Here is a 16,013-nt window from a genome sequence, read left to right as displayed (position 1 = left end):
AGCTTTAATTTCTTGTATTTTTACACATCGTGTGATTTCATATTATAATTTATCTTCTTCCTCTAACCTTTTAACTCTTCTTTTTCTTCTGCTGTATACATTTAAGATAAGTTTGCTGATAAGATATTAAAATTTTTTCAGCATTCTAGATTTATGGCCTTTTTCGTGTTGCAATACAGCCATCATTCTAAAGTGGAAGTTACCCTTGAAGTACAAAAGGCACGCAGAAATTTTGGGACACTTGTGGTTTATTTAAAAGTTTAAAAATGCACTGGATTCTTTCACACTCTCTGAAGTTCCTTGACGTGAACCATTACTCAAACCTTGAAATGAGTTGCTGTGGTGCTGTTATAATTCTTTGTTAAGATACACACCTAATTTGTTTTTACACCCTGAAGCTACAACCTCAGAACTACAGATGGTGCTTCTCTATTCCAGGTGGTCATGTTTCAAATTTCCAGGCCATGAAAGTTTTCCCTGACACATCATAGCAACAGTATAAAAGGTAGAGGACATTTTTGGAGAACTGAGATGAGGACCAGAGCTATCTGACCTCTTTCAGTCTTTCAGAAGTCACTGTTATCTTGCTAAGAATTTTCTGTGGTGTTGGATCTTCAGGGCCTTAGCAATGTGTCACAGTCCAAGGAGTACTTACTATATGGCAGACACTGTGGTCTGTATGCTTTATAAATTTAAAATCATTTAAGTGACTGTCCCAGATTAAAACTAAGAAGACACAGCTAGGGTTTGACCCCAGTCAGGCTCTCTCGAGGAGTCCCTGTACCTTTCCTCTTTATGTAATAGGTAGACAGGAATGCTTGAAAGAAAACAGTACAGCCAGGTGTGTTCACATTTGGAAATACAGTTTTTCTAGTATATAATTCGATGTGTCTTATAAAAATTTTTTTCTTTATTTTTTGCCATCTCCGGTAATGACCAGGAAACCCTGGTGATATAGTGGTTAAGTGCTACTGCTGTTAACGAAAAGATTGGCAGTTCAAATCCACCAGGCGCTCCTTGGAAACTCTGTGGGGCAGTTCTGCTCTGTCCTGTAGGGTCACTATGAGTTGGAGTCGACTCGATGGTAGAGGGTTTTTGGTAATGACTAAGAATTTATGTAGGATTTAAAAGAACAAATTTTTTGAAAATTATTTTAAGTGATACATAATATTTATTAGAAACCCTGTCTGATCATTCTGATAAAAATAAAATCTAAATTGATAACTTTTAAGTGACTGGATACTAGTTATTTGTTCATTCTGTTTTAAAAGATCATATAAACAAAGTGTAATTCCCTAACTTCATAACTCTTCTTAGATGGATTTTTGAGTGGTTGTAGGAATCTGTAGCTAGGAAAGAGGTGAGATATGAAACTATTTCTAGTAATTATTTTTAAACCAAAGCATATAATAGTTTTTAAACACTTAAACCCATTCCAACTCATAGCGACCCTATAGGACAGAGTAGAACTGAGTAGGACAGAGTGGAGTTTCCAAGGAGCACCTGGTGGATTTCAATTCAACTGCCAACCTTTTGGTTAGCAGCCATAGCACTTAACCACTATACCACCAGGGTTTCACTTAGGAATACTAATACTTATTCCCCCTGAGAATTTAGAGTTGGAAATATGCTAAAAGATCTATCTGTTCCCTGCAAAGGTGGAACTGCTAGCAATGTTAAAGGTGAAAAATGCCCTGTAGACAGAGGTGCTTGTTACAGTCCTCAGTCACCTTCTCCCCAGGTCACTTGTGTTTTTGTATTGCCAGTAATACAACTTTTGTTTTTTAATGTACAATGATAAATGTATAGAGAAAATGTTTGTTTTTCTGACATTGTGTTTTTATCCTCAGAGTACTCTGCTTCCCTTTAAGTGCCATAGGGATGTTTTAGAGTTCACTGTCTGACATAGGGGTCCCTGGGTGGCACAGTCAGTTAAGTGCTCAACTACTAATTGAAGATTCGCAGTTTGCACTCATGGAAAAAAGGCCTGGTGATCTGCTTCTAAAAGGCCATGGCCTTGAAAACCCTGTGGAGTGCAGTTCTCTGCATGCTTGGGGTCACCCTGAATCTGGAATTGACTCAACAACAAATGGTTTTTTTGTGTGTGTTGTTGTTTGATATGGGAAAAAATAAAGGATCTTTCTTTAAAAACACTCATATCAATTAATATATTATTATACTTTATTTGGTTTTAATTTATAAGTGGGAGGAGATCAACTTTCCTGTGTTATTGAAAGTAAAGCTTCAAATTTAAATTGATGACCTAGAAAGATGTAAAATTTGAGTGACTTGATTTAAATGGATAATGTTTGATTTTGTCCAGATTGTTCTTAGGTGGGAAAGTCAGAAGTGATGAGAAGTTTTAAAATGATGTCTCTGTCATTTTTCCAGGCTGGGATAGCCCAAAGAAACCTTCTCCCTGGTGGTCGGGAGAATCCTTTAGCTCGCCTTCTCTTTGTCAGAACCAGGCTTACTTACTCTTGGAGCCCATGTTTTATTTATTTGTAAACATTTTATTCAGGTTTTTGTTCATATCCCTTTTCTTCATATCATCTATTTTAGTTTTTAGTCATGATTGTGATTAATTGATAAATTTATTTTTCTCTGCCACTAGACTCTAAGCTCTGTGAGAGAACAGAAACTGTACATGTTTTTGTTTATCTGTGTGTCTTGAACACTTATTACAATCCCTGGAACAAAAAAAGATGCTTAGCAAATATTTGCTGAGTGACTTAAGGGTTTTATTTGTGTGTATCCAGCACAGCATTTAACATGCGGTTAGTATTTAGTAAAGGTCTGCTAAGACAAACTGAAAAAAAGATGTTTACTGTACATATATTCCCTTGACAGTACTCACAAATCGTAAATGTGCGAAGATTATACACAATCTTATTTCATACTCTTTATTTTTCTTTTTAAACTTATACCTGATATAATAATTAATACCTGTAAATTATTGAGTTCTTTATATTGTACCACACACTAAGCTAAGCACTTAGTATACTTGACCTAATCTAACCTCAGAACAGTCTTATGAATAGGCTTTAAAACTCTCATTTTACTGTTTCGGTAACTGAAGCTCAGAGAGCTTCAGTAATTTATTTCAAGTCACAGAGGTATTAAATGGGGAAGTTAGTATTTATGCCATGGTGTATGACTCCAGATGCACCCTCTCAACCACCACACAATCCCAAATGAGTTCAGGCCAAAAAAACTCCAGGGTAACACATTGAAAATAAGCAAATTGCATGTCAGTGACTAGAAAGTGTTAAGCAATTAGAAATGGTTAAAAATCAAATTTAAGTCAAAAAATAAATACCAAATGTGATTATAATTATAATGATTTAAATAATACGATTATGAAAGCAAGCTCAAGGCTGCATGTTCCTAGAACTTAAATAAGTGCTTGGGTTACCTGAATTTGACTTTAACTATTTCTTGTTTATGCATCTTGTAGGTTTGAGTGGCCGCTTCTTTGTCACCACACTACCAGCATTTTTTCAGTAAGTTTAAATAATATTCTGGTCTTACAAAGATTAGAAACGATTGATGTGTATCAGGAATGCTTAGTTTTTTCCACAACGAACATTCATTCATCTTAACATTTGAGGGGAGAAAGACGATCTGCACAGAGTGATAGCTGTCAGAGGAGAGGTGTGCCTAGAAAAAGAGAACCTAATTTCAGGCAGGAACGAGAGGGAGAGAAGGGGTCAGAGAAGATTTTTCTGATGATGTAAAAGATGGAATGATTCCTAATAGATATGGAGAGATCGGTTACGCAGCCAAGGTAGAGAAGGCCTTTCCAGATAGAGGAGGCAGCATGTAAAAGCCTAGGAGAAAGTGCTGCACCTTCTGAGAACTGTAACTATTTTTGTATGGTTGGCCCATAGGGTATTGGGTCACCTGGGTGATGAGGCTGGAGAGGCTCAGGGCAGTGATGTTGTAAAGAGCAAAGAAAGGATGGATTCCAGAGATGCTTAAAAGGTAGGATCAGTGGGATTTGGTGACTGATTTAACCATAGGGAAGGAAGAACCAATGATGACTTCAGTCAGACCATGTATAACCAGTGAATCCTATTGCCATTCTTCAAGCTAAGAAACTATTAGAATATGACGAGGTTTAGTAGATAGAGGCAAAATAGAAAAGGGACTCAGTGTGAAGTGCCCATACTAATTCTAAATGGAGAAATTCAGGTGACTTTTTTGTTGTTGTTGTTGTTCGGGATCTAGAGCTCAGAGGAAGAATCTAGACTGGAGATGTGTGTTGGGAATTCATCGGCATTGAGGCAGATACCAGTTGAAGTATATCTAGAGAAAACAGATACAATGGGAAGAGAAGCAGGTCAAGTATAGAACCTGGGATTGACCAACATTAGCTTATCTTCAAAGGAAGACAAGGGAACTAAGAAGGGATGGTTAGAGTAGTAGGGAGAAATCCAGATGGTCATGTCAAAAAATCCACGGGAAAGGAGGAAAAAAGGGATATGGCTGTTCAATAGTGGACATTGCCAAACACAGGTGAAGTAAGATTGGCAGAAAAGTACTCCACGGATGTGGCACTTAGGAGCTATTGAGGACCCCCGGTATGAGCAGTTTCAGTAAAGTCATGAAAGCAGAGCCCACATTGATACCAACTAGCGAATGAGTAATAAAGAGGAAAAAATAGCAAATAAAGACTCTTCCCCTGAGAAGGTTGACCATGACAAGAAGGTGAGGGGGAGGGAAGGCACAAGGGGGATGTGAGACTAAGAGGTGTTTTGTTGATTTTGAGGGGAGGAACTTGAATGACATAAATTTGGAAATATGGATACAATTATTTTTAACTTGATAACAATTGCTGTTTTGCTGTTGTAAGAGAAAAATTAAAATAACTAGTAGCAAAAATAATAAAAAGTAACTTGGCAGATTAAACATTGCCAAGAACTTTGCTTATAGTCACAAATTGTACAGTGATAAGAAAAAATGTTTAATGTTTTCAGCTTTGGAATTTCTCATTTGTAATAGATTAAAATTTATGCATGTCTGACTATAATTATTCATGTCTGACTATAATTTTTTTTTCTAGATTTAAGCCGTTGAAAATTCAGAGTGAAGCTCACTTGTAAAACTAATAGTCAATATGGTTTTTATTATCTGTAGCACCTGTTATTTTAATGGATTTATTTTCTATTTGTTTTTATAATTTATAGTGCAAAGGATGGGATTTTCCGCCGTTACCGGGGCCCAGGAATCTTCGAAGACCTGCAGAATTATATCGTAGAGAAGAAATGGCAATCAGTCGAGCCTCTGACTGGCTGGAAATCCCCAGCTTCTCTAACGTAACTTGTTATTTTTTCAATGACAAAATGTTATTAATAAAGCAGGAGGTATCAGGTTAACAGCGCTGGGGCCTTCAAAGCCTACATTTTCCTGTGTATTCCCCACCAGTTCCCCAGACCACACATGACCATACTTATCCCATGCGGTATTTTTAGTTTTATGACCCACATATGTTTCAGTTAGTTCTTATTATACTGGAAAGTAAGTAGCCAGATTTGAGTGGGTTATAGAAGGCTTCTCCTTTAGCTTTTGCATAAGCCATGCTGATTGTGTTCTCTTGAAAAAAAAAAAAAATTAATATTGAGCACATTTACAATTCTTTCTTCTTTTTACATTATTGATGAAATGGAGGAGTAACTTTTTCTTTAATTGTAGTTCATGAAGAAATTGCTGTTGTATCTTATGCAAAAAAATCTATGGTATCTTTAGCTTCCAAGCAGAATAATGCTGGGTGTACTTTTGGCCGTGATGATAAAGTATATAGAAGGTGCAAGCCAGGTAAAGAAAAGAACAGGGGGAAGAATATTCCCAGGAAAGGATGTAGCATGTTCATAGGCTCTAATTTAGAAAAAAGCTTGGCGTGCGTGAGGAGCAGAAATGTGGTACTAGCATAAGATGAGTAAGAGAGGCAGGCCAAAGCTGGACCACTCAGGGCCATGTGTCTATGGTGAGGAACTTGGATTTTATCAGTACATGTGATGAGAAACTGACTCTTAAGAGATTGGAGGGAGGAAGAGTGGTTGAGGTGCAACCAGTCAAAAGGGTGTCTTAGTAGCTCAGCCTAGGAATGGTGGTAGCCTAGATCAGAGTGGCATCAGTGGGGTTGGAGAGAATGGACCCATATAAGATATCTTTTAAGGTAAACTTGACCAAGGTGAAGGAAAAAAGAGGATTCACAAATAAAAACTCCTGGGTCTCTGGTTTAAGCACTTGGTGGATTTTGATACCAGTTACTGATTTGAGCAAAAGAAAATGAAGGATTCTGTGTTGGACAAGTTTGAGATGCAGACGTTTTTGTAGAGCTCTTTACATGGGTACATGAGATGGATCTCCATGGAGAATTCAGGAATACAGTTACAAATCTGGGAGTCACCAGCATACAGACAATGTTCAAAGCCTCCAAAAAGGTGGAATCACCTAGAGACAGGGAAAGAGAGAAAGTGAACCATGAGAGACTTCAACATTAAGAGGTTAGGTAAAGTAGGAGACAGCAAAAGGGAATGGAAAATGAGCACCAGTGAGGCAGGAGGAAAGGGGAGTGTGGTTTCCTAGAAGCCAAGAAAAGAGTGCTTAGAAGGAGGGAGTAGTTGCTTGTGTCCCATGTTACCAAGAAGTGAAGAAAGATAAGTCTAAGATGTGGACATTGAATGCAACAATATGAGGACATCATGGCTTGATAAGTAGCATTAGTGCAGTAGTCAGGATGGAAGCCAGATTTAAATGGGTTAGAAGTATATATGTATAGTGAAGAAGAGAAAATAGCAAGTATAGACTACTTTTTGGAGAAGTTTGTCAATGAATCTAGAGGGCCACGGGAGGGCCAGGATGCTATTTTTAAAACATAGAAGAGAGTAGAGCATGTTTGCATGCCAGAGAGGGAGAAATTGCTAATGTAGGAAGAGGGAATGACTGAAAGAGTCATGTCATTAACAAGACCAACAGGATGAGATCCAAAGCACAGTGGAGGAATTACAATTGTGGAGGAGCCCTGGTTGCACAGTGGTTAATGTGCTTGGCTGCTAACTGAAAGGTCAATGGTTTGAAACCACTAACCATTCCCTGGGAGAAAGATGGCGGCAATCTGCTTCTGTAAAGATTTCAGCCTAGGAAATCCTATGGGGCAGTTCTACTTGTCCTACAGGGTCACTATGAGTTCGAATCGACTCGATGGCATGGGGTTTTAGGGCAGATAACCCTGGTGATGCAGTGGTGAAGCATTCAGCTGCTAACTGAAAGGTTGGAGTTCGAAACCCACTAGGTGCTCCTCAGGAGAAAAGACCTGGTGATCTGCTTCTGTAAAGATTATAGCCTTGGAAACCCTTTGAGGCAGTTTTCCTCTGTCCTTGAGGGTCCTACGAGTCGGAATTGACTTGACAGTGATGGGTTTTGATTTTTAAGGCGAATAGACCAAGAGAAGGTGGATGCAGGTGGATGTCAGGCTCAGGTTTAGTGGTAGGGGAGATAGGAGAGATCACATACTGGCTTCTGATTTCTCGGTTTCATAGGAGGAGTGTTTGGCAACCGAGAGTGCATGGGAAGGGGAGGATGGGTAAGGTTTGAAGAGAGCAAATAGAAATTTTGCTATCATCTCAGAGCCTAAAGAAATCCAGTGGGAGTGGGCAGTATTGAGCACTCCTCCAGGATTATGAAGAGAGACGAGTCAGCTGGGTCATGTGATTTTTTTTCCCCCTCAGTGACATTCAGCTGCTCAGGGTTGGGGCTTTAGCTAGGTATGTGCAATGGAAAGAAAAAGGGCCACAGGAATTTGAATGTATATGCAATGGAGTGATTCAGATGATAAGTAGGCTCTATAAGAATGGAAATTAGTTCAAGAGAGAGGGAAATATATAGCAAGGGGGGGGGTCAGTAGAGGGGCCCTCCCTTAGACTTGAATTTTGGTTTCTTTTTTGTAGTATATGTGACCAGTGATTCTCCTCTCTTTATTAACTAATTTATTTATTTTTAGAATGTCTGGAATGGCTGGTCTTTTTAGCATCTCTGGCAAGATATGGGTAAGTGATCTTAAATATGCCCTTTGAAATTATATTCCCAGAGAGTTTTATTTAAGACTAATAATGTGGCTTCTAAACAGTAGGAAAGTAAACATTTTATAAATACTTTCATACTTTCACTTTTGTTCTTAAATCACACAGCTGTTCTCCTGTGGTGTCTTTGTGTAGAAAGGCACAAGTTGAACAGGGGACCCGTAAGTACTGTGTAGAAGTCATATTTTCTTAGGTCAGTAATGAAACCCTTTATCAAAGCTGAAGGCCTTATATGGTTTTATTTCTATCTTGTTTTCCTATTCTTTTGATCCCAACAGATCAAAGAATGCAGAAACCTGGAAGTGGTTCCGTATGTCAGGGGTCAGAAAACTACTGTGAGGACCCGCTGCCTGTTTTTGTAAATAAAGTTTTGTTGAAACACAGCCATGCTCATTCATTACATATTATTTATGTCTACTTTTTTTTTGCAGTACAGTGGCACAGTTGAGTCGTTAGAGATTGTGTGACCCACAAGCCTAAATATTTACTATTTGCCCCTTTAAGGAAAAGCTGTATACTTCTGCTTTATGGGATTGTGTCATTGCAGTGACTGTTTCAGAGTGTTAAGAACTGTTATTCAGGTTAAAATGTTGACTTACATAATCTTGACTATGTCACATAGCCTTTTGTTCCCCTTGATCTGTGGAAGTGGGCTAATCCCTACCCGATTTAACAAGATTATTCTAGAATTAAATATTATCTCCTTAAAATGTTTTTAAAAATCTTCAGAGTGAGTCCCTACATATATTTTTTCTAAACTGATTTTTTAGGTCATGCTGTCGTATTTGGAACTTAGTATTCAAGAAACTCATGAGGGCTCTTTTTTATCTCTCATGTACATTGATAAATATTGAGAGAAGTTTAAGAGGACCCTTTGTGTCCCAGTTGTATTACATTTTCTCCCTTGTGAGATAGAAATAGCTAGTTTAGGTTTTTTTTTTGTTGGTTATCTTTTGTTTTTAACAACAGAGGCTAGTGGGAGACTTGGATTCAGTCTTCTTTCAACCCTTTTTTTTTTTTTTGGTATATATCAGTTAAACAATAACAAATATTTTCCCTTCCTCTACATAGTTTGAAATTCATGGGTTTCCTTCTGCTACTTAACATTAGTGAGACTTTTTTTTTCCCAAGGGCTAGGAATTATGAATGGCAAACTAGGAATTAAGAGTAAGGAATTATGCCTTTTGCAATGTATTGCCACTAAAGGTAGACAGAGCTACATAGTCAATAGCCAGCTGATAGCCTTGCAGCCTTATAATCTTTGATGTGACAGGAAAATTGTAATAGATGGTTGTCAGGAAGCACTGATAGCATGATCTTAAACAGAACCTAAGATAAGTGCAGGTCAAGAGATTAATTTGTTCTGTGGTTTAAGAAAGAGCCTCAATGAAAGTTGATCATGGCCTTCACTGGTTGTTAAAGAGATTAACTTTCAGAGACAGAGTATGAGGGAAGATAAGTAATTGCCCTGACCTTATACAGCTTGACATTTAGTGCTTAGATGAGCAAGAGTTTAGATAAGAAGTTAACAGTTTTTCACTCTATCCTGAAAGTGATTACAGTGTATGTCATTTGGAGCGCATCAAGGCCAGAGGTGGGTATTTTATCTTTGTACGTGCAGTGCGCAGCTGTGGACAGCATAGATTAATTCTGTTTGGATGTTTCGGCCTGCGGAGAAAGAACCATTTGGCGAATAGAATAGGACCCACCTCTGAATAACCAATTAAGATGTTCTTCTTAGTGATTGAGAAGTACAGTATATATAGCATTTATGCATATATTTATGCTTTCTTTCTAGGTATTTTAGAAAGAGAAGTTTTATAAGATGAATTTAAAATTTGACACACAGTTTTACATTTTATAAGTTCAGTTTTGTCTAATATTAATGCCATATTATATATATTTTACTTAGCATTTCTCCAGAATATCTTCTTATTCCACCTGTCTCTTTACTTTCAACCTTTTTGTTGCTGTTATGTTTTAAGGGAGTCTTGCAAAAAGTGTATAGCAAGGAGTAAATCTTTTAACTGATAAATTTGTCCATTTATATTTATTGGAATCATGAATACATCTAGTATATTTCTGCCATTCTTTTTTTTTTTTTTTTCTGTTTGCTAGGCTTTTAATTTTATTTTTCCTACTACCGTTTATTGTACTTATTGAATATATTTTGTTTTCCTTTTCTCCCTTCAGTAATTTGGAAGTTGTTCTATTATTTTCTTTAGAAGCCACCCTTACGTTTAAACTTATGTGCTTAACCAACAAGATCTAAAGTTAATCCTTACAAGCTACCCTTCTGAACGATGGAGAGATCTTAGGATGGTTTAATGTTTGCATGTTGTTAATATCTAGGATTTTATCTCAATCTTTTAAACCCCCCAAATCACTCATTATCCTTATTTTTGGTCTTATATGTTCAGTGTGTATAGATTTACCCGTGTGCTTACAAATTAGTTTCCACACCAGTGCTTCTTGCCTTCCTGTGGGGCTCAAGTTCCTTCTTTCCAAAGTTTATCTTTTAATGTCTCTTTGAAGTCTGATAATAGTTATCTTTGATTGGCTCAAAATGTCTTTATTTTTCCCTAACTCTCAAATGAGAGTTTAGATGTGAGTAGAATTCAGGGCTGACAGTCATTTTTTCTCATCCAGTTGAAGCTGTTGCCCTCTGGCCTCTGTTGTTGCTGAATTGGAAATTTGTCCTTTGTCTTCTGCATTTGTTCTGTTAAAGATAATTTGCCAAAAGTTTTTTTGTTTTCAGTATTGTGCAATTTCACTCTTTGTCCATGTTTGGACACAGAGTGCATGTCTCATGGTTTTTAATATAGAAGTCTATTTTATCAATTTGGAAACATGCCCATCTGTTATCTGTATCCTTTTTATCTGTGACTTCTGCAACTCTTGTTAGATATATGTTGAGCTTTGTCATTCTGTCATCCATGTCTTAGTCTTCCTTTCGTGCTTTCTTTCTCTCTCTCTCTCTCTCTCTGTTACAGCTGAATAATTCTTCAGATCTGTCTTCTAGGTCACGCCAACTGGGGATAATCTGTCGTTTAACCTGGCACTGAGTTTTTAAAGTCAGTGAATATACATATTTTTCACTTAGAAGACTTACAGATTTTTTTTCCAATTCTTTTTTTTTTTTTTCTTAACAGTACCTCATTTTTTCTCAAGGATTTATATGCTTTTTTTTTATCTTTGAAAAATATTTTTAATGGAAGAAACAGAATGGAAATGAGAATCGTCACTGAGAAGAATGTAATCAGTGTCACTGAGCAACTTGTATAGAAATTGTTGAATGGGAAACTAAATTGCTATGTAAACCGGCACTGAAAACACCATAAAATATCATTGAGAGAAAAAAATACATGGGTTAGGAAATGGTGAAGCCAGTCTAAATTTGCCCACAATAATTTCTCCCTCCTGAATTTCTGTACCACAGCTCTTATCAACCATACCATAATTTAACAGTTATTGCTGAGTACCACACAGTGTTGTCTCTCATATTATGACATAAATGCTTTCTTTCTTAGTAGATTGTAACCTCTGTATGGGCAGTGTTAAAGGAAGCTTTTTGAGGTGAAGGAAGTGCTCATCATCTTGATAATGGTAATTGTACAGGGCTCTTATCACCTGGTTTTCTAGGATCCAGGCCTTGGCCTCTTATTCATAAGGAGTGTGAAATCTGGCCTGGTGGGACCTGATCCTTGGTTGTCTGCCAGGCCTCTGGTTCAAACTTTACCCTCTAGGTATAGTTTTGCCTTGTTAGCCTTACAGAACTATTTACTGAGTTAGTCCCTATAGGTGACCACCCTGCTGGCTTAATTAGCTTATTTAGCTACCACCTTGCCTGGAGCCCTGGTGGTATAGTGGTTAAGAGGTTGACTTGCTAACCAGAAAATAAGTTTGAATCCACCACCCACTGCTTGGAAAACCTTTGGGATGGTTCTTCTCTGTCCTGTAGGGTTGCTGTGAGTTGGAATCAAATGAAACAGGTTTGGTTTAGTTGGTTCACCTTGGCTGGGATCCTTGCATCAATGTCGAATCTATAATTGAGGGTAACATAGTCTATTTCAGCTTGTCTCTAGATAGTAACAAACTGCAGTGCAACCATATTAACACAGTGAACAGAAGAAACACTTCACATGGTGTGAGGGCCCCAGGGTGAGGGGGCTAGAACCAAAAAAGTGTAAAGTGTCAGAGAAGATGAAGAAAACACAGAAGAGGAAAAGACATAGAGTGACTATTAACAGAAAGGCGAAATTGTTGGTGCCTATCCAGGATCCCTTTTATCCCAGTGAGATTTTTGTGGCTACATGGACAGATGTGAATTCGCCTTTTCTTCAGCAGCAGTCTCCTTTGGATGGTAGCTGGTTAGATGTAAAAAACCTTCATAGGGAGACATGCATGTTTTGAAATGGAGAAAAAGAACAAAACAGTATGTATAGTTTTATGCTTATATGGAATTTTTGTGTGCGTACTAGGAAAGACCTAGAGAGATATTAAAAAAAAACAAAAACCATTATTGACTCATGGCAACCCTGTAGGCAGAGTAGGACTGCCCCATAGGGTTTCCAAGGAGCAGATGATGGATTCCAACTGTTGACCGTTTGGTTAGCAGCCGAACACTTAACCAGTGTGCCACTGGGGCTCCAGAGAGACATTAGCAGATAACAACAATGATTAATTCTGATATTGGAATTATGGCTTAATGCTTTTTGGAGCCCCAGTGGCACAGTGGTTAAGATCTGAGCTGTTAACCAAAAGGTCAGTGGTTGGAATCTACCAGCTGCTCCATGGAAACCCTATGGGGCAGTTCTGCTCAGTCCTGTAGAGCTGTTTTGAGTTAGAATCGACTCAACTGCAACAGGTTTGGTTTGGTTTTTTGAGTATGCCTTTCTGTAATTTCTGATTTTTCTTCAGTGGAGAAGGGAAAGCCAAACCGAGAGCAGTACCTAGAACATCAGATCCTACTGAGCTAGTGCTTCCTTAAAGTCTTAGTTTCTGCGGTAGGAGTAAAGCCAACTTGCTAGGTCTGGCATTCTAGAGATAAAAGCTGATCTTCAGGATGCTGGGATCACCTGATGATGAGACGCCTGCTGGGTTGAGTTGCTGTGAACTCAGGGGCTTTGTTAGGCCTGCCTTTGGCCTTCTTAGCTCTGTGCCAGCCTGGTATGTGTTTTTGTTTAAGGTGAGGAAGTTTCTTGAATAGTCTTATAAGCCAGATCCTGTGCGTGTCCCACTGTCATCTTGGGTCCCGGAGATCCTTGGATAGGTAATTTGTGCCACAGCGTGGGGCAAGTGTTCTTCCAACCCCCAAAATTCAATTTGTATTTCTAGTCTAGTTGTGAGTATTGATATAGTTGATATCCAGCTAAGTATTTTAATTTTCATATGACCACATAGAAGTAATAGTCATTTTAACTATAATACCCATCCTCATTGGTAGCATTGAGATTCCACCTACCTAATTTACAGGAGCCACTGAAGCCTGGGTGATGTAGAACTAGCAGTTTCTTAAAGAATAGATGACTTCAAAATATGCAGTTGCTACTGAATTTCCTTTTATAGTAGCACTGTAAATCCCTTTAAAATTGATGTAAGTTTAAAAAAAGTGACTCAACGTAAGGAAAAATGTTAATACTAGAAAGAATGGTAAGGAAAAATGTTAGTGCTATAAAGGATGGTACAAGGTGAGGCAAATATCATGAAAGCAGTATGCGGAAGATTGAACTTTGGGAAGCACTACTGCTGGTCTGATGACACAGCCAGGATTAGAAGTCCTGGGGTTAAGATTTTGTCCGTGACACATGTGTCCAGACTTTCCAGTCTTCCATCTTCTCATTTTCACAGTTGATTACAGTGATGCGGAGAGCCGTTATCCTTCTCTATGCGAGAGACAAGTCATTGTTTCCCACCTCATGTGTAGGTCCCGAACATATCTGTTGTCCGTGCCGTGGACTGTTGTTACTAGAACACCTTGAATGGTTAGCACAGAACCCGGCCTGGACTATGTACTTGATAATTGTTTTTTATTGGTTATAGCCATTAACCATCGTTGTCTTTGTTATTTTAGCTTTCCCTTCTGGCTAGGCAATAAGAAATACTGTTATCTTTTTATTTGCTTATTTTTTTAACCAAGAATGAGAGCAGGATTAAAACGGAGCTCTGTGGCAGTCATACAGTATATGTTTTTGCTAACTAGGTTAAGCATTTGAATGTACTTAAAGCATTATTCTATTGGAATTTGTGCATCTATGCCATTCACAGAGGTAGTAATATAGGCTGTAACTTACCTAAATGTTACTGTTGTTATGAAAGGATGCAGGCATATGGAAAATACTAGCTAAAATGAGGGAGGAAGTATGTATGATGGATACTATTGCAGCTTATGATTAAATTGACATCACAGAAGATTGAATGTCTTATAAATACCTCAGAGTGAGATTTAAAGACCATGAGTGTTTAGACTGTAAGAGTAAATTTAAGAACTCCAGAACATTCCCTTGTTATAGGTAGTGGCTTCTCTTCTCTTACCTTTTTTTTTTTTTCCTCTTTAAAAAAAAAAAATCAATAACAGTGTTAGAGTGAGATGGTGTACATCTACTATTCCTTTCCAGGATGCCTCTCCTAAACCCCACAAGGGACTGTGAGGCTGTCTCCTAGTGGCGTGAGTGTAAAACATGGTGAGGAGTGAACCTCTGGCCACCACCAGGGAACCTTCCTAGCTGCTCCCAGGCAGGGGAGATATTTTGATAACTCTGATCTGTGTCTGAAGGGGGTGCAGGGCTTGTCCTAGAACTCCTCAGAGTATATTCTGTGAAACAGGTAGAATCTGAATCTAAAAAGCCTTGTGTTCTTCAGGGCTACTAGCCCAGCTCTGAATGAGAGTCTGAGTTCTGAGCTGGCTGGCTGGGTGCCCTTGGGCAGCATCTCATCCTACCTGAAGTAATTTAGACTCCCAGAGGGAGTGCTAGCTTCCCTGGGGAAGGAAGGCTCTAGCTCTGATCTCTGGAGGCTTTAGCCTGTCCATTCCTTAAACCCATTTGATCACTGATTGCAATTTTCTTCTCATTTACTCTGATGTTACGATGTTTGCATTTAGTCTTCTCACACAATTTGTATGCAGCTAAAAATTAGCTCTAAATTAGTTATCTGTTAAAATAGTAGAAGGTATTATCCCCATCAGGTAACATTTTAGTACATTTCAATAAATGGAGTAGGATGTTTCCTTGAGGTGAGCACACACAATATTGGGCACGAATCAGTATTTTCACAAGGGAGACTATCACTTTTCCTGGAAATTAAGGAACAGAAACACAAAAACCTAAAATGAAATTAGATCAGTGTTAAACAGTCATTACTTTGGAAACATATATACAGCAAAACTTCAAGTACCTAGTGTCATGAACCCAAACAATCTTTAGGGACTCTAAAACCATCGTGAACTCAGACAAAGTAAACAGGTGAAGATTTATGTCTGCTGTTGTGAAAACACAGCTCGATTAGTGAGTCATTAGTAATAATCACCGGAAAGACCACAAGATGACGGGGTTTCTCTAAGAAGCTCAGATAAATCCCGTAGAGTAAGCTGATGCTTACAAGAAGATTGAAGTGGAGCTTATTAAAATAAAAGGATGCTTTGAATGTGCTAAGAAGTGTGTGACTTAGAATGCAGTGATGAAGAGAATGGATGCAAGTAATTTATTTAAATCTGGAAAATAGTAGAAGGTTTCTTGAGGCTTGCTCCAGTAACATATTTTTCAGAAAGGGCATAAGATACTGTCCGGAAGGGCTTATGACTGCACATAATTTATCCCACTTATATGAATAAAGTAAATGACCAGGTATTTATAAAGCAATAATCCAGAGGTCAGCACAGATGCAGCCTGGCGTTCCATCTCTTCTAATGCTTTGGCACATTTCGGAGTT

At 38.2% G+C, this 16,013-nt stretch overlaps 1 protein-coding gene across 1 annotated transcript in view; it reads left to right on the top strand.

The window, feature by feature from the left end:
• The window catches only part of TMX4 (thioredoxin related transmembrane protein 4), a 56,953-nt gene that overhangs the window by 26,283 nt on the left and 14,657 nt on the right, over window positions 1-16,013 (top strand). The window contains exons 3-5 of the mRNA XM_049869968.1: window positions 3,458-3,503; window positions 5,190-5,318; window positions 8,006-8,051. Of these exons, the coding sequence (XP_049725925.1) occupies window positions 3,458-3,503; window positions 5,190-5,318; window positions 8,006-8,051 (221 nt within the window). The remainder of the gene's footprint in view (window positions 1-3,457; window positions 3,504-5,189; window positions 5,319-8,005; window positions 8,052-16,013) is intronic.

Source organism: Elephas maximus, chromosome 25 (genome assembly GCF_024166365.1).
Source record: "Elephas maximus indicus isolate mEleMax1 chromosome 25, mEleMax1 primary haplotype, whole genome shotgun sequence".
Taxonomy (NCBI): domain Eukaryota; kingdom Metazoa; phylum Chordata; class Mammalia; order Proboscidea; family Elephantidae; genus Elephas; species Elephas maximus.
The sequence above is the reverse complement of the archived record's forward strand: the minus strand, read 5'-3'. Positions and strand labels throughout refer to the sequence as shown.